The sequence below is a fragment of the Ovis canadensis genome, chromosome 9, assembly GCF_042477335.2.
Source record: "Ovis canadensis isolate MfBH-ARS-UI-01 breed Bighorn chromosome 9, ARS-UI_OviCan_v2, whole genome shotgun sequence".
Classification (NCBI taxonomy): Eukaryota; Metazoa; Chordata; class Mammalia; order Artiodactyla; family Bovidae; genus Ovis; species Ovis canadensis.
This window is the reverse complement of record NC_091253.1, coordinates 24,391,762-24,416,679: the sequence shown is the minus strand read 5'-3', so window position 1 is coordinate 24,416,679 and position 24,918 is coordinate 24,391,762. Positions and strand designations below refer to the sequence as shown.

The following is a 24,918-nucleotide window of genomic DNA, read 5'->3' as shown; positions in this document are numbered from 1 at the left end:
CCACCACCTGCCAGGCCACTGGAAGGACACATCAGGAAATAGAGAAAGCAAAACAGCCCACCCCCAGAAGCCTTGATTTTCTGGTGTGGGAAAGGAAGATGAACACAATAAACACAATAAGGAAATTACATAGCCTGTTGGAAAGCTGAAAGTGCTATGAAAAAAAAAAAGCAGGGAAAGGTGGGTACCAGGAGGTGGAGGAAGAGGCAGAATGCTGTGGTATTACAAAATGTGATCACCAACAGTGCCAGTGGTGTCCAGGACGTGCTCCTTACCAGTGGACTACGGCAGAGGTGATGGGAGGTTAGGTACTACGAGACTTCACCGTAGCAGACTGGGACCAGAGGCTTTCTGCTGGCCCTGAAGGAGCACAGAGAGGGCCACGTGGCAGGGAACTGTGGGTGATCTGCAAGACCTAAGGTCAGCCTCCCGACAGCCCAGAAGCTGGCCCTCAGTCACACAGCCACCAAGAAAGGAAGCCTGTCAACAGCCACAAGAGTGTGGAAGCAGATCCTCACGGCACGCTGAGAACCTTGCCTGTGGCCTTCGGAGACTGCGCAGAGGACCAGCTAAGCCTCTCCTGGACTCCTGTCCCACCGTGATATAACAAACGGTGGATAGGAAAAGTGCTATAACCTTGACAGAGGAAACCGTGGCACAAGAAAGGAGCCCTGATATAACAAACAGGTATGGTTTTGAGCTGCTAAGCTTGCGATAACCAGAAAACTAACACACCCAGGGTGGTCAGAGGTCAGGGGTCCCCTCTAGGAGGTGAGCTCTCCGCAGGCGGTAAGTGGGAGTGAGCCAAGCCGACAGCTGGGGACAAGTGCTCCAGGCAGAGGGAGTGGTCAATGCGGCTGAACGCGGGCCACAGCCGGCCTGCTGCTTCGGTGGAACTCAAACAGGTGGCGGGGGCGGGGGGCACGAGTGAGGGAGGGGGTGCAGAGGGGAGCGAGGAGGGCTGGGGTGAGTGATGGGGGCAGGAAAGGAAGGGAGGGAGTGCGCAGGTCAGTGGGGCGAGACTGGGTGGGCGGCCGGGGTAAGGGGGGCGTGTGCTGCGACCCGAGTGAGTGGGAGGGGCTCGATCGAGGGCCGAGTCACCCGTGGCGCACCACCGAGAGGCCGGGGCCTCGCCGCCTAGAACGGCGCCGGTAACGCCTGCCTGGGAGCAGGCTCTTCTTGCGGGTACCGAGGGTGGGCGAGGGGGGATCAGCTGAAATAAGCTGAAAACAATTGCGGGGGCGGAGCCCTGCAGGGCGCACCACCGAGAGGCCCGCGACTTCGCTTCCTAGAACGGCGCTGGAAGGGGCGGGGCCAGCGGCGGGCCCTTCCGGCCGGCGCAGAGACGCGGCTGCTGGACTGAGAAGATACCCCGGTGCTCATCGCTGGCAGCTTGGGGTGTGGCTGGCGTTGACGAGGACGCGTCCCTTCCGGTCCAGGGACCCTGCGAGGAGCGCACCCGCCCGGATCTCCATGCGGGAACTCACTGGGTCCCTCTGGCGTCGTGTGGAGCCCCCACCCAGGGCATCGGCCACCGCTCTCTCGGCTCCCTGGTTTCGCAGGGACAAGGGCGAAGTGCGCGAGGACCAGCGCCGTGCGAATCGAGGTGAAGGAGACCTCGGCCCTGCACCCGCGGCTGGCGAGGCTGTCAGGGCCCCTCTTCTCGGCTTCGACACCGCTGCGGGCCCTTTGACAGGCCCAGGACCTATAGACTGCTTGGGTGCCTGTTTGCCCTTGGATCTCAAACCCACTAATAATCCCATCTCTCACTGAGACCCCGGCTTCTGAGGGCGAGTGAGGTTACCAGGGAGTCCTGCTGCAGCTAGATACCCAAAGTTTCATGTTACAAGCGGCCTGGCCCAGAGAGTGAAGGAGCTACCCTGAAGTGACAGAGCACGTAGCTTTAGCTCAGGGCTGTGGTCTGCTCTGGCACGGTAGATTGCGTTTCCTGCGTGGCTGTAGCAGTTACCAGGCCTACAGATCTGTGAAATGAGAAGACCAAAACAGTGACCTCAGATCGGTTCCACTTCTAACAATTATTTTATTGCTGGGTATGCACAGGGCTTAGAGAAGTGAATATATCCAGTCTCTGCCATTAAGCACCTGCTTGAGTTAGGCAGACATGATGATGATGTTTGGGGAGCAGCATTATGTGCAGTCTCCGGCCAAGTACCGAGGGATTCCGGGAAGAAAAAGAAGGATCCTTGCCCTCAGCTCATCAGGAGACTGCACATCAGTGACAAGCCACAGGGTCCTTGGAGCCCAGCCAGCAGACGTCAGGCTCAGTGGGTCCAAGGACCACTCCTCTCCATCGAGTGGGTCCGCATAGAGCCAAGATGAGTTTACATCTGCCCTGGAGAGCCGTGGGCTAGAGGGTTGATGGCACTTTGCTGTTGGTCTTGGTTTTCACCTGTTTCCTACTAAAACTAGACCTCAGCTCAAACTGCAGCCTGGCTGACTGGGGCTCTGATCCTCCACCCTAGTTCTACCTGCCTCCCCAGCAGAGATGCCCCCATATTTGTATGCTTCCCTCAGCCTAGATGACCTTCTGCCATCCTCAGTTCTGGCTCCCACCTAATGCTAAGAACAGCCTCCTCCCAGAAGCTACCTCCAAGAGAGCCTTCCGAGAGTAACACTGGCCTGAATCTGAGTCAAGTGTATGTAAATATTTTCATCAAGATGGGAAAACTGTCCAGTCATTTTATGTGTTGCCTCTGTGCATGGGAGAGTGGATGAAGACTTAGTATCCGCTTTGACTTAAAGGAAACGCAAAGGATCTATCCCTCAAAACATACTTCACTTGAAATGTTACCATCTAGAGCACCACATTTTGGGGTGAGACAGCCTGGTAGAATATGGACCTCCTGGGAGATCAGGTGACCGCACAGGCCATGGGAGGTCCCGCAAGGGTGACTCGAGGACTCAGAACAGGATCTGCTTTCTTGGGAAAGTGCTTTCTCCTATCTTGTGAAGATTTCTTTTGCCTGCAGTTAAAGAGCCTGAAGTGTGTCAAGCTTTATCCTAGAAGTCCATTTGTTAGCACTGAGGGAAGAGAGGTTAAGGAAGCTCAGAAATAATACAGAAAAGGAATAGGTGAAGCTTCTTAACCAATGAAACATGAGCCATGCTGGCAATTCTTCTACAGGTGCCTGGGCCTGACCTGTCACTGGGACTGACTGATTCCTGTTTGAATTTTGTGGTGATATTAGAATGTTAGGGTTAGGGTTAGGGTTTAGATGGGATTAGGGACAGAGACTGTCAAATCTTTTAGATAATGCACTCAAGAGCCTGGGTTTGGCCCTCAGTGGACAGTCAGCTCCAGTTAAGGCCACAGGAAGAATGAAAGCCTGGTGAGGAAACAGGGCATGAGGTCAGGGAGGCTTCTCTGAGAAGAACCCTCAGAGCAGAGCTCTGAGTGAGTGAGGGGCCAGCACTAGTTCTCAGGACCTGTTTGTGGGCAGTCAGGTGCTGAGGCAGGAAGGGCTGGGAATGTGTGGTGAATCTCAAGGTGCTTGGGAAGGGGCAGGGCAGCAGTGTGAGGGGAACCACGGGGGATTTGACAGGGATGTGATGGAGTTCACTGGCTGCTGGGTGGAGGATGCCACCCAGCAGAGGACTCAGGAGGGCCAGGGTGAGGGTGGGAGCAAGGCTCATCCAGGTGATGGGCAGTTAGAGGAAGCACAAGCTGGAATCAAGATTGCCAGGAGAAATATCAACCTCAGATATGCAGATGACACCACCCTTATGGCAGAAAGTGAAGAGGAATTAAAAAGCCTCTTGATGAAAGTGAAAGAGGAGAGTGAAAAAGTTGGCTTAAAACTCAACATTCAGAAAACTAAGTTCATGGCATCTGGTCCCATCACTTCATGGGAAATAGATGGGGAAACAATGGCTGACTTTATTTTTGGGGCTCCAAAATCACTGCAGATGGTAATTGCAGCCATGAAATTAAAAGACGCTTACTCCTTGGAAGGAAAGTTATGACCAACCTAGAGAGCATATTAAAAAGCAGAGACATTACTTTGTCAACAAAGGTCCGTCTAGTCAAGACTATGGTTTTTCCAGTGGTCATGTATAGATGTGAGAGTTGGACTATAAAGAAAGCTGAGTGCCGAAGAATTGCTGCTTTTGAACTGTGGTGTTGGAGAAGACTCTGGAGAGTCCCTTGGACTGCAAGGAGATCCAACCAGTCCATCCTAAAGGAGATCAGTCCTGGGTGTTCATTGGAAGGACTGAAACTCCAATACTTTGGCCACCTCATGCAAAGAGCTGACTCATTTGAAAAGACCCTGATGCTGGGAAAGATTGAGGGAAGGAAGAGAAAGGGACAACAGAGGATGAGATGGTTGGATGGCATCACCGACTCAATGGACATGGGTTTGGGTAGACTCCGGGAGTTGGTGATGGACAGGGAGGCCTGGTGTGCTGCGGTTCATCGAGCTACAGTCAGACACAACTGAGTGACTGAACTGAACTGATGGGCGATACCTTCTGTCAGGGCCGCACGTGGCTCTCATGGCCTGTAGCTCTAGAAGCACATAGTCTGGTCCCAAATGCAAGAAGTGGAGAAGGAGCAAATAAAGGGCAGGGAAACTCCACAATTGGGGGCCACACAGCAGTTATTGGTCCATGGTGCACATGAGGATCCAGGTGTGGAGATGCCGCCCCTGGCAGAGGAATAAGAATTCTTTGGTTAGGGACTTCCCTGGTGGTCCGGTGGCTACGATGCCACCCTCCCAATGCAGGGGGCCCGGGTTCAATCCCTGCTTAGGGAACTAGATCCTGCATGCCACAACTAAGACCTGGCAGAGCCAAAGAAATACATTAAAAAAAAAAAAAATTCCTGGTGAGCAACTGAGTAAATGATGACATTTACCCAGATGAGGAAAACTGGGAAGAGTAAGATTGGGGTGGGGGTGTTCTGGGAAATCAGTTCTTTGGTCATGTCCAGCCTGAAACTTATGAGATGTCCGGGTGGCACACACCAGCAAGACAGGAAGGGGGCCGTGTCCGCATGCCTCTGCTGCCCCTTTCCCTGCCCATCTGTCACTTTGTAACTCAGTTCCTCCCAGACATTCACTTAATCTACCAGTTCGTGGTCTTGTTTCTCTCCAGCCCCAGAAGGGTTGCTGGCGCTATTCTGTTCCAGAACTTCAGTTCCAAGCTTAGAAAAATAAAGTCCTTTCTGAAGAAGTGAATTTACAAGGGAATTTGTAGGCTGGAGGATTTTGCCCTTGGCCATTCTCCTTGATCCTTGCCGGCTTCCAGGGGGCCTTCCTCTACCCTGAAAACAAGGATGAAGAAGCCCACAGGCAAGAAAAATAAGACCCAGACCCTAGAGGCAGAAGTTCACGTGCAGAAGGACACTGCCAAAGAAGAGAAGGCATCTGGGAAAGAACAGCCAAACCCACTTTGGCCCAAAAACACAGGAAGGAAGCCCGCCTCAGTCCTGAGAATGAGAAGCACATGTTTGAGGCCTTAGATGCTTCGTTTAAAGATGACTTTGAAGGAGTTCCCATGTTCACTCCCTTCCAGAGGAGGAAGCCCTACGAATGCAGCGAATGTGGGCGCATCTTTAAGCAGATCCTGTTCGTCACCAGAGAGTCCACATTGGAGAGAAGCCCTTCCAGTGTGACCAGAACAGGAAAACATTCAGGCACAGCTCTGACGTGACCAAGCACCAGAGGATTCACCCCAGAGAAAAGCCCTTTAAATGTAGTGAGTGCAGCAAAGCCTTTAACTGCAGTTCCAATCTCCTGAAACCAGAAAACCCACACTGGAGAGAAGCCGTACGGATGTAAGGAGTGTGGAAAGACCTTTGCCTACAGCTCATGTCTCATTCGCCATTGGAAACATCACCCATGGAAGAAGCATTGAGTGTGGGGAAGCCACCCACCAGACTCGGAACTTTGTGCCCACAAGAACGTCCTGGCAAGCCTGCCGGGGGGTCCTCTTCCTCTGGAGTCTGAGCAGGCTGGTGGGGTCCTGCCTTCACCAGGAGACCCACCCGAACCAGGTTAGCAAACACCCAAGCCATACAGAGAATCTCCAGGTTGAGACATCATGACAACAAGCATGCAAACTGCTGTCCAGAGGGCAGGTTTGGGACCTGAGCACAGCGCAGCACTTCCCACTGCTGCCTCGCCTGTAGCACCCATGCTGGCCTCAGCCCTCCCACCGGCTCCTTTGAAGACTGGTCTGCAGACCCTTTGCCCACTGTGTCCCAAGTCCATCTCTGTGCAGCCTGGCAGGAGGCCTGTGTCCCTGGGCTGGACAGCAGTGCTTCTGCAGTGAGCACTGGGAACCCCACGGTCCCCCCACCTGGGCTGGCTGTGCCGGCAGTGATGTGCTTTGTCCTGTGCCTTCCCTCCTCTGCTGGAGCACCAGTCCTTGAACTTGGCCCCCATCCCCAGGAACTGGATTCCCTGTGTGTCCTCCCGGCTCAACCACCATCCCAGCTGAGCAGCCTGGCTCACCACTCAGGACACTAAATGCTGCCACCATGGGCGCTTCCTGCCCTGGCCATGTCGGCCCCAGGATGTTGATGGCAGCTTGGATCCAGCTTTTGCCTGCATTGCCGCTTTTCTGACACAAGACAGAAGGCCAGCTCTCCGTTCAGGTGAGTTCCACTTCTCCAAGCCTGGCTCCCAGATTCTGTCCCACGTCCTGCACATCCATGTGCGTGCCTGCCCTTGGCTTCCCTCCAGGAGTGGCCTGGCTGGGCCTCCGCACTCTCCTGGCTGGGGGCGTGGCTTGCCCAAGAATTTCGGCACAGTGTAAGAGGGAGGAGGGACCAGAGGGATGAGGGGGCCTGTCATCCAGGAAGTAATACGGCTTTTTATCAGTAAAACGTTGACACCTACATTTTCAGCTGTTTGGACCCAGAAAACTAATAATGACCCTGGTCTTGGGGCCTGCTCCATCAGAAGACGAGAGAATGCTCCCAGTGCAAACATCTCTCCAGGTTAAGACTCTTGTTCTTTCTAAAAGCTACAGCATTACAACAGCTCTACCTGCACCAGGCACCTCCATTCCACAGCTCAGTGGGCCCTCCTCCTGTACCAGCAGCCCGGCCCCAGGTGTGACCAGGCATAACCTGGCACTGTGATCCTGCTCACACAGTCCCAGAACTGGAGATGTGATGAGGCAGAATTGTTCAAACAGGTGCCGGGAGGCTGGCTTAGGGAAAACACACCTGGGATCCCGGTGGGCAAGATTGCTGTAAAGGATGCTACTGGGACATTTGGCAAACCTTGGGTCTAGACTGTCCACCAGTGGGGGAGGGGGGGACATCAACGTCCAAGCTCCCTGGTTTGATGGTCTGCAGCCATCTCAATGTCCTTGTCATGAAAGATGTCCGCTGTGGTCTTCAGGGCCACAGAACAAGGTCACAGTGTCTGCAGTTTGCTCTCAAAAGGTGAGCAAAGAAGCAATAACAACAATACCCAGACACTGAGTGAGTGACAACGCAGGCTGGCAAACCTGTTAAGGGATGGATAATAACTGCTCTTGGCTTTGTAGCCATAAGATCTCCGTCACAACTCAGCTTAGCCATGACAGGCAACAGCAGTCAGAGCACGGAAACAAACAAGCACGGCTCTGTGCCAATAAAGCTTTATTTTACCAAAGCAGGTGGTGGGCCGGATTTGGCTGATTCTAGATGAAAGGATATGTGACATGTTCTGGGGGTGTCTGCATCCGCTTCAGTTTGGTTTGTTTTTTATTTATTATGGTTAATAATATCCCATGATGAGTATATTGTTATATATAAAATATTGTTGTATAACATGTATTAATACCATAGATAGAAATACATCACATGTACTGTAGAAAAATTATCACTCTCTCTGTTAGTATGTCTCCCATGTTATTACCAATGGGAAGCATTTTTTGTGGCTACCTAATGATCTGTTAAATAAAAAGCCGACTTAACCGTTTCCTAACATGTAGGCTGTTTCTAGTTTAGGTCACTATAAACAATGTGGTACATATCTTTTCCACATTTAGGGCCAACGATGGGTTGCCAGAAATGGACTGATGGATGGAGATCATGCTGGCAAATACCTTCCTCCGGGTTGTGCCCCAGAAGTGCTCCAGCAGCTCACAGACAGCAGGTGAGTTTTAATCTCGCCAGTTTGTTAGAAGAGAAGAAACACTCTAATCTAACGTCTTTCATTTCCAGAGAAGAGGCGGATGCAAAGAGCATGGTCTCTCAGGCCAGGGTTGCCAACACACCCTCGTGCCTTGGAGATGTGGGGCCTTGGCTGGTCCTCACCTCCTTGTGCCTCCAGTCCCCAGAGGTGACATCGGGGCACTGACAGTGCTCAGCCTGGTCACTGCCTGTGTGTGACCTCAGTGCCACGCTGACCCCCAGTTTAGCCACTGTCAGCTCTGGTCACGTGTTAGTGTCCTTAGTGGGGGGACATTGGCCCACAGGCATGAGAGGTGGCCGTGCAAGCAGACAGCATTCAGTGCCTCTCCCAGGGAAACAAGAGAGCCACGAGAAAACAGTCACGCAGCCCGTCCACAATCAGCCACTGGCTCTTCTGCCGCCCGGTGTTTGGTGCAAACTGATGGTCTCGTTTCTCACTTCTTCTGAGTTAACTATTACGACACCACACCGCCTCCAAGTGCTGAACCCCACACCCTTCAGATATCAATCTGTTTTGATGGTTTTATTGGCTATTGCTCTTCAAATGAAACTCAAATTCCAGAAAAAGAAAACCTGCTAAGTAACCTGAGTCCAAGAAAAAGCCATAATGAAAGTTATTTAATGAAAATACCGCTTGCCGGAACCCATGCATCTGTGGTCAGTAAATCTACGACAAAGGAGGAAGACTGTACAATGAAGAAAAGACAGTCTATTCAGTAAGTGGTGCTGGGAAAACTGGACTGCCACATGGAAATCAGTGAAATTAGAACATTCTCTAACACCATACACAAAAATAAACTCAAAGTGGATAAAACACTTAAATGTAAGACCAGATAGTATAAACTCCTTAGAGGAAAACAGGCAGAACACTTTTTGACATAAACTTGCAACAATATCTTTTTGGATCCACCTCCTAGAGTAATAAAAATAAAAACAAAAATAAACAAATGGGACCTAATCAAACAAAAGTTCTTGCACAAGGAAAGGAAACCATGAAACAAAAAGATAAGCTACAGAATAGGAGAAAGTATTTGCAAATGATTCAATTGACAAGGAATCAATGTCCAAAATATACCGACAGCTCATGTAGCTCAGTATCAAAAAAACAACCCAATCAAAAAATGGCAGATCTAAATAGACATTTCTCCAAAGAAGACATACAGATGGCCCACAAATATATGAAAAGATGCTCAACATCACTAATTATTAGGGAAATGCAAATTAAAACTACAGTGAGGTATCACCTCACACTGGGTCAGAATGGCCATCATCAGAAAGTGCAAATAATAAATGCTGGAGAGGATGTGAAGAAAAGAGAATCCGCCTACATTGTTGGTGGGAATGGAAACTGGTGCAGCCACTGTGGAGGACAGTATGGAGGTTCCTTAAAAAATTAAAATTAGAGATACCATATGATCCAGCAATCCCACTCCTGGGCATATATCCGGAGGAAACCATAATTCACTGAGCAGAGGAGTGGATAAGAAGCTGTGGCCCATTCACACAACAAAATACTATCCATCCATGGAAAGAGCTGAGCACCACCACCCACTACGACGTGGGTGAGATCCAGAAGCATTATGCTTAGTGTAGGAGCCAGGCACAGAGGACAAACACTGTATGATTCCACTTATGAGTTCCATTTCACTTTGTGTATTCATATAAATGAACTGCCCTGGAACGGGCTAATGCATAGGAAATGGAGTAGCAGTTGCCAGGTTGGAGGAGGACATTGAGGGTTTGACAGGTACAGTTTCTGTTAGGTAGTGGTGACACGTACCCAGCACTGGGAATATTTAATGCCACTGAATTATTTACAGTTGGTTAAAATAATAAACACTATATACTTTTTTACCACAACAAAAAAAGTCTGTTGAATTTGATATGCCAATAACAAAATGCAACTTTCTAAAGCTGTCATCCATTTTAACAACAAAAATGGCATTTTCTGGCAAGTTGAAGATGTGCTCACCTGCTGACCCAGAAACATCACTTGCTGACACGTCATAGAGGAACTCTGGAACATGGGCTAAAGAGACACCTACGGCAGTATTTACACGGAAGCGGGTAAACGTGCATCAGCGTCTGCGGGTCTCAGACACAGCACTGTGCAAAGACAGGAGAACACGCAGTATGATTTCAGTCATTAGCTTGTGCAAAGCCAAGAAAACAGCATGTCATCTGGATATGCACATGGGGAGAAACAAGAGTCGATCCCCAGCCGGCAGGGCTTGGCGTTTGGTGGCCTCTGCTTCCTGAAGTGGGTGGAAGCCAGGCAGGGTGTGGTCCAGCCCCGTAATTTCATCATAGCACACACACCCTAAAAAACAGTCATTTGTTTCCTCGCAATCCTGTTGCCAACCAGGGTGGGGTACCCCGCGCTCCAGAGCAGCATGGTCCTGTGACACCTTCCAAAGCTGAAACAGCGGAAAGCAAAGAGGCAGTTACCTCGTTAGAACACATCTCATTCAGGGTGCACAAGACAGATTAAGATGATGCCCCCAGACACGGTTAGCAGCCCTGGCACCTTACTGCCGAGCCTGGATCCAAAGGAAGGAGCCTGGGGCACCCACTCTTAGCTGCCTTGGGAGCAGCTGCTGTAGAACAAAGGCTGAGCAAGCTTTTTTTTTTTCAATTTTTGCCTTTATTTTATCAAAGCTAAAATCCTCTTTGGATTTGTTGCAAACCAGGTACTAAAAAGCCTCACTCCAGCCAGAACCCCAAGGTGTCCTCACACCCACACCCCAACCAGCAGCAGGTTTGGTCAATTCGGTCCCCCACACGCCCTCCCCCAGCCTCCTCTGCACCTTGCCCATCTCTCCCTTCTCTCCTGCCTCCCCACTGCCCTGAACCGATCTTAAATGCACTCTTCACTCCCTGCTTACGACAGTTTGCTGGCTCCTGGTACAAGAAGAATGAAATCCAGGCTCCAAATTGACTTTAAGACCACTGTCCAGCTTGTTTTGGAGGCAGGGACCTGTCCTGTTCCACACTGTACCCCAGCTTGTGACTCAGGACCTGGTACCAGGTCAGGCAGAGGAAGGCAGGGGATAACCTTCCAGAACCTACAGGGCTGGGACTCACCTCAAGTCTGGGGCAGGAATCAGCTGCTCAGGCACCTTTTCTCCAGCTCCAAGTGTGCTTCAGCCTCTTTCTCAATTCTCATCCTGGTCTCACCACCCAACAAGGAAGGCCCCTCCCCACACACTTGGTCCTTCACATGTCCCTGGTTATCCGGTTTCTCTGCTGCTGTGGCAGCCACCTGGGACCAGATGTCTCCTCCTCCCTGATGAGATCCTCAGGCCTGGGGCTGTGGCTCCTCTCTTGCTGTCTTCTGTTCTCTACCTGCCCAGACTCAGAGGTAGCCATGGGGAAGTAATTCTGCTGGACGTCCATCCCTGGTGGATAGGTTCATGGAATCCTCCTCCAGCTGTTGCTTTTCCCAACAAGAGAGAGTGAGTCCACTTCTCTTTCTGGTTGTAAGATCTGGGCTGAGAAAGAGACTTAGTGAACATCAGGAAATTCAGGAAGAATTCCATGAAAAGGTTGTGGGGAAATCTGTAACACTTCTTAGGACCTAAAGTTTGGGAACACACTTCAATGGCAGGGTAGTTTAGGGGGCATTTGAGACAGCCCAAAAAGAGAGGAGGACTGACTTCAGCAAGTTCCCTAGCAAATGATGGCCGTCCATGCTATGGAAAGAGATTCCCCCGAGGATGCTTTGGGTGGAACTTTTCTTCTTGCGGACGGGAGCACTCCAGTGGCTATAAGAAATGTGCTTGTAGAATATGTGTGAGCCATCCCTGCCAGGCGCGCGCTGCTCTGGACGCATGTGCAACCGGGGACCGAGAGCTCAGCAGACGAACCTGGGGCGACTGACCTCGACAGGCTGCGGGCTCCTGTGATCAAAGGCCACAGATCCTTGTGGGGCAGGTCCACTGGCCTCCAGCCGGCGCCGCACGGGTTAAGGAACTCCCCGCCCCGCGCGGCGCCCCGCCCACCGCCCCGCGAGGTCACCGAGGCAGTGGTCCTCCCAGCATCCAGAACGTCCCGGAAGTGTGCGCGGCCGGGCGGGGCGGAACGCGGGTGCACTTCCGGCCGGCGCCCGGGCGGCTACCTCCCGCTCGGAAGGTGAGTGGGTACCGGGCAGTGGTGATGGAGGCTGCCGGGGCGCCCAGCCCCGCTCGCGCGTCGTCCCCGCGGGCCGAGCCCGGCCCCTGCAGCCGCCGCCGCCTTGGCCTCGACCGGGGCTGGGGGCGCGGGTGGGGGCTGCAGCGGGCACACTGTCCCCGAACAGTCGCGGGTGCCCGTTTACGGGGCGCCTTCGCACTCTCCCGGAACCCCAGGGACTGGAGCTGTGGCGACCCCACTCTGCAGACGGGAAAGAGGCTCAGAGCTTCCTCTGGCCCGAGGTCGGTGGCTGAACGCAGCCCGGGCTGCCTGCTCTCTGCTGCCAGGCCCCCGGAGTTCGGGCCCTTTCCCGCGGGGCACAGGCTCCAAGCTGGGGAAGAGGGGGTAGACAGGGTTCGCGCCCGGGCCAGTGCCGTTTGTGTCCCCTCCGCCTTCAGCCTGTCACAGCAGCGTGGAGGTGGAGGGTTTGCGTCCATGTGTGACTGCCACCTCCCCTCAGACAGCCAGGGTAGAGGTGGCGGTGCGTTTGCCCCCCGGATATTAACTAAGTGATTTAAGATGGGTCTTAGCGGGAGTGAGAACCTGCACCCAGGTTCAGGACTGCAGCCCCACCCTGTGGCAGTTTACCTAGCTGCCGGTGACCCTTGCCATCATTAGGGGCTGAGGTCTGGTGGGGGCTGACCCCGAGGACCCCTGTGGCGGCTGCCTCCCTGCTTCCTTGAAGCAGGTACTGTCTGCACCATTGCCGGATGTACGTTAACTTTGGACTTTGTCCTGCCCCTTTTTCACCCCCAAATAAGACCTACTTCATTAAAGTGTGAAAGAAAAGCTCTCCCCTTGGTCGAAGCTGTTGTTGCAAACCAGATTAAAGGAGGGTGTTTTTGACCCAGAGGAGACTGAGAGCACCGGAGTGTGCTGGGGCCAGGTCTGCAGCCTCTGAGGGCTCTGTGGAGGGTTTTCCTCTCTGGAAGAGTTTCCTTGAGAGTTAACCTGGAATGTTCATGCTCCAGCAGGCAGGGTTCAGTTTTTGTCTTCCCCAGAGCCAGGGGCCCCTAGCTGTGACAGGAGGTTTTTCTGGAAGAACAGCCTGCTTCTCCCGGTGGGCAAGGCCTTGGGTTGGGAGAACATTCTGTTCTTGTAGGTGTGCTGGTGCTGTGCGCCTGGTGGAACGAACAGTTCCAACACTCTGGGCCCCACAGGTTGCCTCTTGGAATTCCTTACCCAGGGAGGGAGGCTCCGCCTGTGGCTGATTGCCACCCCCACCCCCGGCACACCCCTCTGACCCCCTCATCCTGCCATGGTTTTCATTTTCCCAGGTCCCCAGTGTGCACTCCTTCAGCGGGCCTTGGGGGAAGATGGCGGCCCTGGGGGACGGTCAGGAGCCCCCTCATGTCCTGTCCCTGGTCAGTTTCGAGTCACCCGGGACACCTGGAGCCCATCACCATGAAGCCCAACTTCACCTCCACCTCCACGGTCATCAACATGGTACTTGCCCCCCTGCACTATCACTGTGGGCAGGCAGCTTGCTGGGCACTGGGGCTCCTTCACCCTGGTACCTGAGTTGGGACTCGGGCAGTGGTGGCTGAGCTTTCGGCTGAGCTGTGTGAGCAGTAGCTCCCTAGGGGACAGGCCCCCGGACTGTGTTTCTTTAGGGAATCGGGGCTGCAAAAAAAGCAGCCCTGATGGCCAGGCCTGTGTGACAGAAGCAAGTCACCTTGTCTCTCTCCCAGCCTTTGCTCCCATGCCAGGAAAATAGTGTCTGGAGATCTGGGCAAGCTGGTTTGGGTGGGGAACCCTGTGCGGATGGAGCCACCAACCTTGCTGCAGGCCCCAGCAGGATCTGGGGGTGTCCAGGTGTGGAAATAGCCAACAGCTGTTTGGGGAGGACGTCGCAGCCCTGTGGCGTGTGGTGCCCCTGGGCCCTGCTCACACTCAGTTATCAGAGTCCGGGGCTTCCTTCCATGCCCCACGTTCCACAGGAGGCTTGGCCTCACTCCTCTCACAGTGGGGGACACAGATGCTGGTGACAGCTGGATGGGAGCCCAGATGTGTCCCATTGCTCTCAGGGCAGGTGTAAGCCTGTGCCGCTGCCTGAAGAGCTGGCACTGTGCCCAGGGCCCACTCTGGGCCCAGGGTTCTCACTCTTGGCAGGTCCTGGCGTTATAGCAAGTGATGTTATGGCAGCTGAGATGGGCTGAGCAGCAGCTATGCTGGGTGCCAGCTGTGTGCTGAGGGCTCTGTGTGGGGACAGAGGAAGCTGGGGATGGGCACCAAACACACGAGGACAGTGAGGCCCACAGAGGTCACAGGGGCGGCCTGAGCTCACACACAGCCAGAGATAACGGGTCAGTTGAGGACGAGTAGGAGCTCCTAGCGTGCCCTGTGACGGGCCAGGCTGGGGCATGTGCAGTGGGTATGAAGCTGGGCGCTGCCCTCAAGGAGCCCAGACCCGCCCCCCTGGGCACACAGCAGTTTCAGGGCCCCCACGCTGCCCCTGGGGGCCTGCACTTCACCTCCAGCTCCTCATGTCACCCTCACACCAGCCTGGCGAGTAGGACCTCCTGTCACCACATCTGTGATGGGGACCTGGAAGCCCAGACCTGAGCCAGTGGAGACAGCAGAATCCAGACCCCACAGCCTGACTGAAGCGCTTGCCCTCAACGCCCCTGCGGGCCCAGTACGCCACAGCTCCTCCCCAGGGAGGCAGACCAGCAGGACACAGGACTCGGGAGGGGCTGTCCTGAGGATAAGAAGGCTGGTCCCTAAGCCCCTGCAGAGCAGGGCTGCCCCTGACCTGATCTCACCCAGCCACGGACAGCACAGGCCCAGAGGCTGGTCTTGGGTGCTCTGAGCCATGTCCAGGTGCACTGAGATGCCTGAGGGTTGCCCGATTGGAAGGAGTGGGGCTTCACCCCTCCCCACTGTGTCCAGGCTGTTTTCCAGGGCAGAGAGAACCTCTCAGACCCTCGAGCCTTTCCTCTGCTGCTGAGGCTTTGCTCTTCAGGGGTCCACAGGGGCCTCTGCAGGAAAGACCCCAGCATCTCAGGAACCTGCCCAGGGTCCTCCAGCCAGTGAGGCCAGGACTTCTGGAGCCCCAGCCTCCCGACTCCTGTGTCCAAGTCGGTGAGATGGGCCAGAAAGAGCATTCGGGAGATCCACCCTGGCAGGCCTGGGGTCCCTCAGACACAGCCAGGCCTGAGCCCAGCGACTCCACCCACCTCAAGGACCATTTCTGAACCTGCGGCTGAGCAGAGTGCTGGACGCCAGGCAGGGCCAGAGGGTGTCCTTAGAAGGGGAGCCCTGATCAGCTCGAGCAGGGCAGGGAGCAGCATGGGCCGAGGGGACGGGGCCTGGTCCCTGGCAGGGGTGCTGGGTTGGGGGGTGCAGGTGCGGTGCAGGGCTCAACCCCTCTTCGCTCGCAGCTCCCAGAGACTAAAGTGGAGCCGCACTGCACTGGGCTGGGTGGGGGGCCTGGCGTAGCCCCTCAGGGACTAGTGCACTGCAGATGGAGGGCTGGACCCCTGGGGCTCGCAGGCTGGAGGAGGGAGGGGCCCCCAGCCAGGAGGCAGTCTTCCCAGAGGTGCCCCTGGCCTGGCGCCTGAAACTGAATTCCAGGTAACGGTGGCCAACCCCACCCCCCTGCTCCTCTCCTGCAAGTGTGTCCAGGCCTAACAACACACTTTCTGGGCTGTTCTGCGCGGAAAACTTTGAACCAGAAAACCACCCACTGCCTTCCCTCTGGAGCACCGGCCACAGCAGCACGCTGTCCACTTGAGCCTCAGGCCTGGGGCCTGCAGCCAGGGTCAAGCAGGCCTGTCCCTGTTGCTAGTTGAGGGTGGCCTGCCTTCAGGCCAAGCTGTAAGCCTTCCGTCACAGCTACCCTGGAGGTGCCCAGCGTAGGGGGACACAGCGCTAAGCTCTGTGAGAGGCCATGTCAGGATGCGGTCGTATGAGCAGGCTGTCCACCTAGCAGGCCGCACCTGGCCAGCCCCAGACTTCGGGTGGTTGAGTGACAGGGTGAGGGCAGCAACCCAGAGCAGCCGTCGCTCCGCCTTCCCCACTGCAGGGCAGCCACGTGGTGTCTCGGGGCCCCTCACACACCTGTCTCCTGAACACTCACTCCAACCCTTTGTGGCTCTCAGGAGCCTCCAGAGGAGGGGGAAATGAGCCCCAGCCCCCTGTGACCCCCAGGCTTCCCCAGCAGCAGCCCTGAGGTGCCCTCCCAGCCCACACAGGAGCAGGAGCCGTCAGACCTGGACTTCCAGGAGGTGGCAGAGGTCCAGATCTGCAGAGACACCTGCTGGTCAGGTGAGTGAGCAGGCTGCACCAGGGCCCTGCCCGCATCACAGTTACCTGCGGCTGCTACCCACCAGGCTCCGGGCTATGCCCACCACAAAGCCAGGCCCCCAGGCCCTTCTTGTCCCTGGCTCAGAGCGCGCTTCCGTCCCCCACAGCCCGTCCCCACTGATGCCCATCCTGTTGCCTCCACTGTCACGGCTGTGAGTGCTGCCCAGGCCCCCATAGCCCCAGCCTGTCCAGCTAGTGTCTGCCCCAGCACCACTGGCGCCCAAGGCCGGCACTTTGGGAGTCATCCTGGCCCCCCTTACCCCAGCATACTTCCCCCCGCCTCCTCTAGCCCCCTGAATCAAGTTCTGGCCCCATCCCCTTCTCTCCAAGGCCTGGAACTGGATTCACCTGTTCAGGCACTTGGCCCCTCATTTCTCTGCTGCCCCACCTTACCCCGCCTCTCCCCCAGAGAAGCCCTTGTGGTGTCCCCCAGGGCTCCCTGAAGCAGCTCAGGGGCCACAGGGGCCTGGAGAGGCGCCTCCTCGGAGAGGACGCGGCAGGCACTGGCTTCCCAGGCCAGCATGTGGGCTTTTTTGTTTGGCTCCGAGTCTGAACCTCCTGTCCGCCCCACCCTCCAGCAACCCACGCATGACTGTCCGCTCCCACCCTGGCGCAGGCACCTGGGGTGGGACAGGGTCCTGTGAGGGGTGGCCTCTGAGAGCCCTCCACCTCTCCCGCTTCTCATTTCAGGTTCGGAGTCGGAGTCGGAGCAGGCCCCGTCGTCTCCCCGCCAGCACGATCCTGAAGATGAGGTGCACCAGGCCGAGGGCGTGCTAAGGACCCTGCTGAGGAGCCTTCCCCGCAGACCCAGTGGTGGGGACCGCTTTGGGCAGGAGCCCGGCCTGGAGCAGCCAGCAGGCCAGCCACCGAGGGCCGGGCCCCGTTCCCAGAAGAGAGGCACCTGGATCGGGTCGCAGGGGGCCTCCGAGACGGAGAGTAGCCCGGGGCGCACGGCCGAGCTGGCGGGCGGCTTGAGCCGGGGCTCTGGCCTCGGGACCCAGCAGGGTGGCCCGCGGGGCGGGAAGCCGCACAGGTGCGAGGCCTGCGGCAAGAGCTTCAAGTACAACTCGCTCCTGATGAAGCACCAGCGCATCCACACGGGCGAGAAGCCCTACGCCTGCCACGAGTGCGGCAAGCGCTTCCGCGGCTGGTCGGGCTTCATCCAACACCACCGCATCCACACGGGCGAAAAGCCCTACGAGTGCGGCCAGTGTGGCCGCGCCTTCAGCCACAGCTCGCACTTCACGCAGCACCTGCGCATCCACAATGGGGAGAAGCCATACGAGTGCGGCGAATGCGGCCAGGCCTTCAGCCAGAGCTCCAACCTGGTGCGGCACCAGCGGCTGCACACGGGCGAGAAGCCGTACGCCTGCAGCCAGTGCGGCAAGGCCTTCATCTGGAGCTCGGTGCTCATCGAGCACCAGCGCATCCACACGGGTGAGAAGCCCTACGAGTGCCCCGACTGTGGCAAGGCCTTCCGCGGCCGCTCGCACTTCTTCCGGCACCTGCGGACCCACACCGGTGAGAAGCCCTTCGCCTGTGGCACCTGCGGCAAGGCCTTTGGCCAGAGTTCCCAGCTCATCCAGCACCAGAGGGTCCACTACCGGGAGTAGCGAGCGCTGGGAACACGCAGCAGCAGCCTGGGGTCGAGGCAGCATTCCTGCGAACGGCTCCTGCCGGCGCACCCTCCTGGTTGGCACAGCTGGCATCACATGCCCTGTCCCGAATAAATTCTTTGTACTTGATGGAAAGGAGAGGAGGCCCAGGAGCTGACTTCATCACCTTCTTGGGCTCTGTGCAGGGCGTGGTGCAGATTGCATGTGCATGTGGGTCGGTAAATAACAACAATGGACCTAAACCTGGAGACTTCAGTTGGATACCGGGGTTTTTATTTTTACACGAATAGAAGCAGTGTACCATGATGGCTAGGAAGATCAACTGGAATTTAAAGCCCAACTCTACACTTAATTGTAAGGTTAGACAAGTTAATATCTCCAAATTTGTTTTCTAATTAGGAAAAAAAGATATATTAGTCAGGGCTCTCCAGAGAAGCAGAGGCAATTGGAGAGACAGGTAGGTTAGGAATCCGCTCGTGAGGTTACAGAGGCTGAGATGCCCCAAGACCTGCAGGGGGCTGCTGGAGACCCAGGAGTATCAATGGTGTAGCTCCAGTCTGCAAGCCAGCAGGCCCGGGACCCAGGAAAATGCAGTGTTTCAGTCCAAAGGCAGAATGAGACTGACACCCCAGGTCAACAGTCAGGCAGGCGAAATTCACTGTTACTTGGCCTTTTTGTCCTATTCAGTCTCAGCTGATCAGCTGCGACCCACGCACATGAGGGTGAGGAGCCCAAGCGCTTTACTCAGTCTGCTGACTCAGATGACCATCTCGCCCAGAATAATGTTTGACTATATATCTGGACACCCTGTGGCTCAGTCCAGTTGACACATAAAATTAACCATCATTAGCAAGGATAAGATCATACTTGACATTGTAGGGTTGGCCTCATTCCTCCTGCTATAGGTGTTCTCTCTCTGGGATGCAGAACAGAGCTCAAAGGAGCCCCAGACCCATTCGCTTCTATTTTACCCACTAGAGGGTAAGGGAAACATCCCAGAGAAGGGTTCTGCTGGGGTCTTAGGCCACTTGCTGTCCATCCCTGGGAGATGGGCTCGGAGATTGCCATTCAGCCTGATTCAAAGTCACACTTGTGGCTGGTGGCAGGATGCTGGGATGAGCACACAGAACCACAAGTTCCTCTGCCCACATTTTCAGTACTGTTATTGTCCACGTGCTTGTCTTTGTCAGTTGCAAAGCATCAGTCCATATGGGGCTACATCAGTATCTCATAAGTCTGAACTAGACGAGGGGTTAGGCTGGACCCAGACTCCAGAGAAAAGAGCATCTCCAAGGCTGGGGTCGGTGCTTGCTGAAAAACAGATTCCCAGACCCCACATCAGGGAAGACAGATTCAGTAGATCCAGGGTGGGGCCAGGGAATCTGGATTTAGCTCCAGCACCCCCAGTGATGTTCACAGTGTGCCAGGCTTGGGGGCCTATGGGCTCACCCAGCCCCTTGAAGCAGGTGTTTCTGCATAGGCGATGGTCCCAACTCTACTCAGACACCAACTGGAAGGGGGCCCGGCACTTCTGGACTGCTTGGCTGAGGCCAGGGTCTGCCCTCCAGCACCAGCCCTCCCAGTCCTGCCCTCTGGACCTGTCATAGCCTGGCTGTACTCAGTAGAGGAAGAGCCCTCAGGGTTTGAAGGTGGTGGTCACGCTAGGGGCCATCTCCTCGCCCCTGCGATTCTTTCCTAAGTGCTGGGTTCCTTCGACTGGTCGCAGGGATCGTGGACTTGCCTCAGCAGCGGACAGTAATGTTCTCACCTCAGACCAAGCCAGCATGAGCCATTCCTCCCCTGGGCTGCCCCAACAACCCAATACTCGCCTCCGCCTCCCACCCACTCCACCAGAGTCTTCTGGAATCACGAGTTGGGTGGTATCCCTTGCTTGCTTTCCAGAGTCTCTCCTTATGCGCCGGGCCTCCTTGCCCTTTCCCTCCCAGGCTGTCTCTGCCTCACCGCCCGCTTCTCCGAGGTCCCACGGGCAGTTGCTACCCAGCACCTCGGACAGCTCCAGAGAAGCGCGCCGGTCCGAGCGTAGGTGCACCGCCCCGAGGCTCTAGGGCTCAGCTCAGTGGATCCCGGGGACTCCTCTCCGCGAACTGCTGCCCCGGGCAGGGCCCCCCGCGGGTCCCCCACCCCCAGTTTCCGAGAGCTCCGGGAAGTGCTGGCGGCGCGGGGCGGCCCACGCTGCGGGTCCCTCGGCCCTGCGGCCCGGCTGGCGGTGGACGCGGTGTCACGGCCGGCCCCCTCGGGCCTTCCTCCCACAGTCCGCACGACCCCTGACCGCAGAGCTGCGTCCGTGCGCCAAAAGGGCGTCCCCCGCCCGCTGGGCCCAGGGTCAAGACGGCCGCAGGCCAGGTTCCCAAATCATGCTTCTCCCACCTCATTTTCGGGAGTGCGCTGAAAGAGTTGACAATCCCAGGGGAGGCCGGGTTTCGCTTTGGAAGAAGTTCGTCTGGGAGTGTGCGGGCGGAGCTTGTGAAGTCCGGACCGCCGTGCCCCTGAGGGGAGCCCGCGGCCCCGGGCACGACCCATCCGCGCCCCTGGGGTGTGTTTCCCTGAGACCTCTCCGGGGGTCAGCACGACGTCCTCGTCTCGCCGACGCCAGCGCTATCACCCGCTGTGACCTCGCCTGCCACTCCGACTGCCCAGGGCACCAGGCCAGGCTCTCGCCTTCCGGAGGAGGGGACCCAGGGACACGGTACTCCCCTCTCGAGCCCCGGGCTGTGTCCCTTTGGCCACGGTCCTGACCTCGGCATCTGTTATTCAGCGTGCGGCCCAATCCCCTCCCCGCTGCCCTGCTGCCTCGCCCCAAGGATCAGCCAGATTCCGGGTCTCAGGGGAAACTAAAGGCTAGTCCTCAAGGAGGACAGGTTTTAACAGATTTTTTAAATTTTTAATTTGAAAAGTTTATTTGAGCAAAAATCATTTGGAATCAAGCAGGGCTCCCAGATTTCTTTTCCTTTAACAACATTGCTGAGTGGGGGGTGGGGGAGTGGGAGAGGGTGGAGACAGGTAGTGAGTTGGAGATCAACTTGTACACACTGTTATATTTGAAATGGATAAACAGCAAAGACCTGCTGAATAGCGCAGGGAATTCTGCTCAATGTTATGTGGCAGCCCGGATGGGAGGGGAGTTTGGGGGAAAGCTAATACATGTATATGTATGGCTAAGTCACTTTGCTGTCCACCTGAAACTATCACATTGTTAATAGGCTATCAGTTCAGTTCAGTTCAGTCACTCAGTCGTGTCTGACTCTTTGTGACCCCATGAATCGCAGCACGCCAGGCCTCCCTGTCCATCACCAACTCCCGGAGTTCACGCAGACTTGCGTCCATCAAGTCAGTGATGCCATCCAGCCATCTCATCCTCGGTCGTCCCCTTCTCCTCCTGCCCCCAATCCCTCCCAGCATCAAAGTCTTTTCCAATGAGTCAACCCTTCGCATGAGGTGGCCAAAGTACTGGAGTTTCAGCTTTAGCATCATTCCTTCCAAAGAAATCCCATGGCTGATCTCCTTCAGAATGGACTGGTTGGATCTCCTTGCAGTCCAAGGGACTCTCAAGAGTCTTCTCCAACACCACAGTACAAAAGCATCAATTCTTCGGCACTCAGCCTTCTTCACAGTCCAACTCTCACATCCATACATGACCACTGGAAAAACCATAGCCTTGACTAGATGGACCTTAGTCGGCAAAGTAATGTCTCTGCTTTTGAATATGCTATCTAGGTTGGTCAAAACTTTTCTTCCAAGGAGTAAGCGTCTTTCAATTTCATGGCTGCAGTCACCATCTGCAGTGATTTTGGAGCCCCCCAAAAATAAAGTCTGACACTGTTTCCACTGTTTCCCCATCTATTTCCCATGAAGTAATGGGACCAGATGCCATGATCTTCATTTTCTGAATGTTGAGCTTTAAGCCAACTTTTTCACTCTCCTCTTTTACTTTCATCAAGAGGCTTTTTAGTTCCTCTTCACTTTCTGCCATACGGGTGGTGTCATCTGCATATCTGAGGTTATTGATATTTCTCCCAGCAATCTTGATTCCAGCTTGTGTTTCTTCCAGTCCAGGGTTTCTCATGATGTACTCTGCATAGAAGTTAAATAAGCAGGGTGACAATATACAGCCTTAATGTACTCCTTTTCCTATTTGGAACCAGTCTGTTGTTCCATGTCCAGTTCTAACTGTTGCTTCCTGGCCTGCATACAGATTTCTCAAGAGGCAGGTTAGGTGGTCTGGTATTCCCATATCTTTCAGAATTTCCCACAGTTTATTGTGATCCACACAGTCAAAGGCTTTGGCATAGTCAATAAAGCAGAAAGAGATGTTTTTCTGGAACTCTCTTGCTCTTTCCATGATCCAGTGGATGTTGGCAATTTGATCTCTGGTTCCTCTGCCTTTTCTAAAACCAGTTTGAACATCAGGAAGTTCACGGTTCACGTATTGCTGAAGCCTGGCTTGGAGAATTTTGAGCATTACTTTACTAGCGTGTGAGATGAGTGCAACTGTGGGGTAGTTTGAGAATTCTTTGGCATTGCCTTTCTTTGGGATTGGAAAGAAAACTGACTTTTCCAGTCCTGTGGCCACTGCTGAGTTTTCCAAATGTGCTGGCATATTGAGTGCAGCCCTTTCACAGCATCATCTTTCAGGATTTGAAATAGCTCTACTGGAGTTCCATCACCTCCACTAGCTTTGTTCATAGTGATGCTTTCTAAGACCCACTTGACTTCACATTCCAGGATGTCTCGCTCTAGATGAGTGATCGCACCATCGTGATTATCCAGGTCGTGAAGATCCTTTTTGTACAGTTCTTCTGTGTATTCTCTATACCCCAATACAAAATAAAAGGTTGAAAAGCATTTTTTAAAAAGAAAGAAACAAGATGAAAAAAATATAATATTTTGGGAGTTTGTTCCCTTCTCACACACTTCCTCTCCCTGACCTTGATCCCTGCATAACCCCATCCCAGACACGGGGTTTAATTCCCTTGTTCCCTGAATTAAAGAGATGACACGCCTTCCCCAGTTCTCTGCATGCTCCGGTTTAGAGGCTGCTGTCATCTGCTGCCTCCCCTTCAGGGTTCAGCTCAGAGTGAGGAGGAGATTCCAGGGCAAGAAACCCCGGAAGAGGCAGAATCCCAGTGCGTCCAGGGGACAAACGCCTCAAGTCTCCCGTGGCGGGGCCAGGGACCTGCTGGCCTGTGCAGAAGCCATCAGTGTTCCCAGCTGGCAGGGCTGCCACAAGAGACCTGCCCACACCAGGCGATTCCTGGGGAGGAGAGGAACCAAGACCTTGAGATGGGAAGCAAAGCCAGCCTCACTGCCAGCCTGTGACACGCCAGGGAGACTGCACAAGAGGAAGGTTGGGAGCGACGAGCCCGGCTGTTTGAGCCACTCCAAGTCCAGCAGGCGTGGGGAGCCCCAGCCCGGAAACCAGCTCTCCACCAGCCTGTGGGACCCAAGGCCTCCCCGCACGGGCCAAGGCCTGGAGCGGCAGAAGCTTCCAGTTAGGGAGAAGCCTCACCAGTGCGGCCAGTGTGTGCAGGAGGATTTTCGGGTGGACATCGGACCAGAGGATCCACACTGGCAAGAAGCCATCTCGTGTAGCCAGCACGGGAAAGCCTTTAGGCACAGCTCCCAGGTCACGCAGCCCCCGCGGTTCCACAGCAGCGAGAAGCCCGTTGCGTGTTCGCGGTGCGGCCCTTCCTTCAGCCAGAGCTCCAGCCTCACTCAGCACCAGCCGGGCCACCCCAGGGAGGAGCGGTATGCCTGCCAGGAGTGCTTGGTGCCTTCAGCATTAGCGCCTTCCTCAGCGAGCATCCGCACCGGGGAAAAGCCCTCTGAGTGCAGCCGCACCTTCAGGGCCCTGTCGGACTTCTTCCTGCACCAGAGGGTCCACACTGCGGAGAAGCCTTTCGCTGTGCTGAGTGAGCAGGGCCTTCCTCTGAGCTCTCACCTGAGCCAGCGCAGGTAGGTTCACGACACAGAGTGAACCAAGGCAGCCACTGTGTGGGGGTGGGGGGGCGGGGGCGGCGCACTGGGGCCTCTGCTGCACCGAGCTGACCCTGCACGGGAGGGCGCTGGGGACACTGCGGACGCCTGCGGTGCTTTGGTGCAGGCGTGCGGAGAGCAGCGCTCAGGCTCGCCCTGAAGCTGGCCCCGACACCTGCACCGCGGTTAAGACTCCTGCGCTGGCTCCCTCACGGCAGCCCTGCCGGGCCTTCACTGCTCCTTGGGCCGCCCGGTAACCGTGCTAACAGAGTTCCACTGGCTCCCCCTGGCAAGCGGGACCGGAGGTTGCGGCAAGGCGGCAGCGCCCTCTCTCTCTCCGGGAAATCTGACAAACAGGCTGTTGAAACGAGCTCCGTGGTCCCCCTGACGGCAGCCCTGAGAAAGGCCTAGGCCCGAGGTCAGGCAACGGGGACGAGCACTGCAGGTCACCCCCTTCAAGCGGCCAGTGGGCTTTGCATATGTGTGGACGACGAACTCTTTTCTTTACCCAACATTTTCCGCCGGCGCCGACGGTGCGGGGGGTGCGGTGGGTGCGCCGCGAGGGGCGGGGACGCCGAATCGAAGTCTAGCTGGAGCAACTCTTCACTGTATTTTCAGGTTTGTACTGTGTTTTCAGCCTCGTGGGTCCTTTTTGGTCATGGGGCTGGTCGAATAATG

At 55.5% G+C, this 24,918-nt stretch overlaps 2 protein-coding genes and 1 long non-coding RNA gene across 12 annotated transcripts; 2 read left to right on the top strand and 1 right to left on the bottom strand.

Annotated features, from left to right (window-relative positions):
- The first annotated feature begins 74 nt into the window (after nt 1–74).
- On the top strand, nt 75–18,501 carry GLI4 (GLI family zinc finger 4). Of its 9 annotated transcripts, XM_069599752.1 has the most exons (7): nt 454–687; nt 6,414–6,619; nt 8,008–8,114; nt 11,938–12,283; nt 13,600–13,768; nt 16,475–16,591; nt 17,321–18,501. In XM_069599752.1, exons 5-7 carry the CDS (start codon nt 13,639–13,641, stop codon nt 18,241–18,243), a joined length of 1,170 nt encoding a protein of 389 aa, XP_069455853.1. In that variant the 5' UTR covers nt 454–687; nt 6,414–6,619; nt 8,008–8,114; nt 11,938–12,283; nt 13,600–13,638; the 3' UTR covers nt 18,244–18,501. The 9 variants fall into 9 exon arrangements, with proteins under 9 accessions (XP_069455850.1, XP_069455852.1, XP_069455849.1 ...); XM_069599748.1 differs by lacking the exon at nt 11,938–12,283 and having other exon boundaries at nt 154–687; XM_069599747.1 differs by lacking the exons at nt 454–687; nt 11,938–12,283 and adding an exon at nt 6,872–6,964 and having other exon boundaries at nt 5,286–6,619.
- On the top strand, nt 5,297–5,877 carry ZFP41 (ZFP41 zinc finger protein). Its single transcript, XM_069599811.1, is given in 4 exon segments — nt 5,297–5,393; nt 5,396–5,578; nt 5,581–5,761; nt 5,763–5,877. Coding segments are annotated over 4 exon segments (576 nt in total).
- LOC138445679 (uncharacterized) lies at nt 7,599–12,214 on the bottom strand. 2 transcript variants are annotated; one of them, XR_011258948.1, is made up of 3 exons: nt 12,033–12,214; nt 11,237–11,643; nt 7,599–10,569 (listed from the first exon to the last, which is right to left on the bottom strand). It is a non-coding gene; the product is annotated as an uncharacterized lncRNA (long non-coding RNA). The 2 variants fall into 2 exon arrangements; XR_011258949.1 differs by having other exon boundaries at nt 12,019–12,204.
- Nucleotides 18,502–24,918: the final 6,417 nt, after the last annotated feature.

Coding starts and splice junctions, on each gene's coding strand:
- GLI4 (XM_069599749.1), top strand. CDS start 8,016: ATGGGTTGCCAGAAATGGACTGATGGATGGAGATCATGCTGGCAAATA. Junction 13,769..16,474: donor CCTCCACGGTCATCAACATG/GTACTTGCCCCC, acceptor TGTGACCCCCAG/GCTTCCCCAGCAGCAGCCCT. Junction 16,592..17,320: donor CAGAGACACCTGCTGGTCAG/GTGAGTGAGCAG, acceptor TTCTCATTTCAG/GTTCGGAGTCGGAGTCGGAG.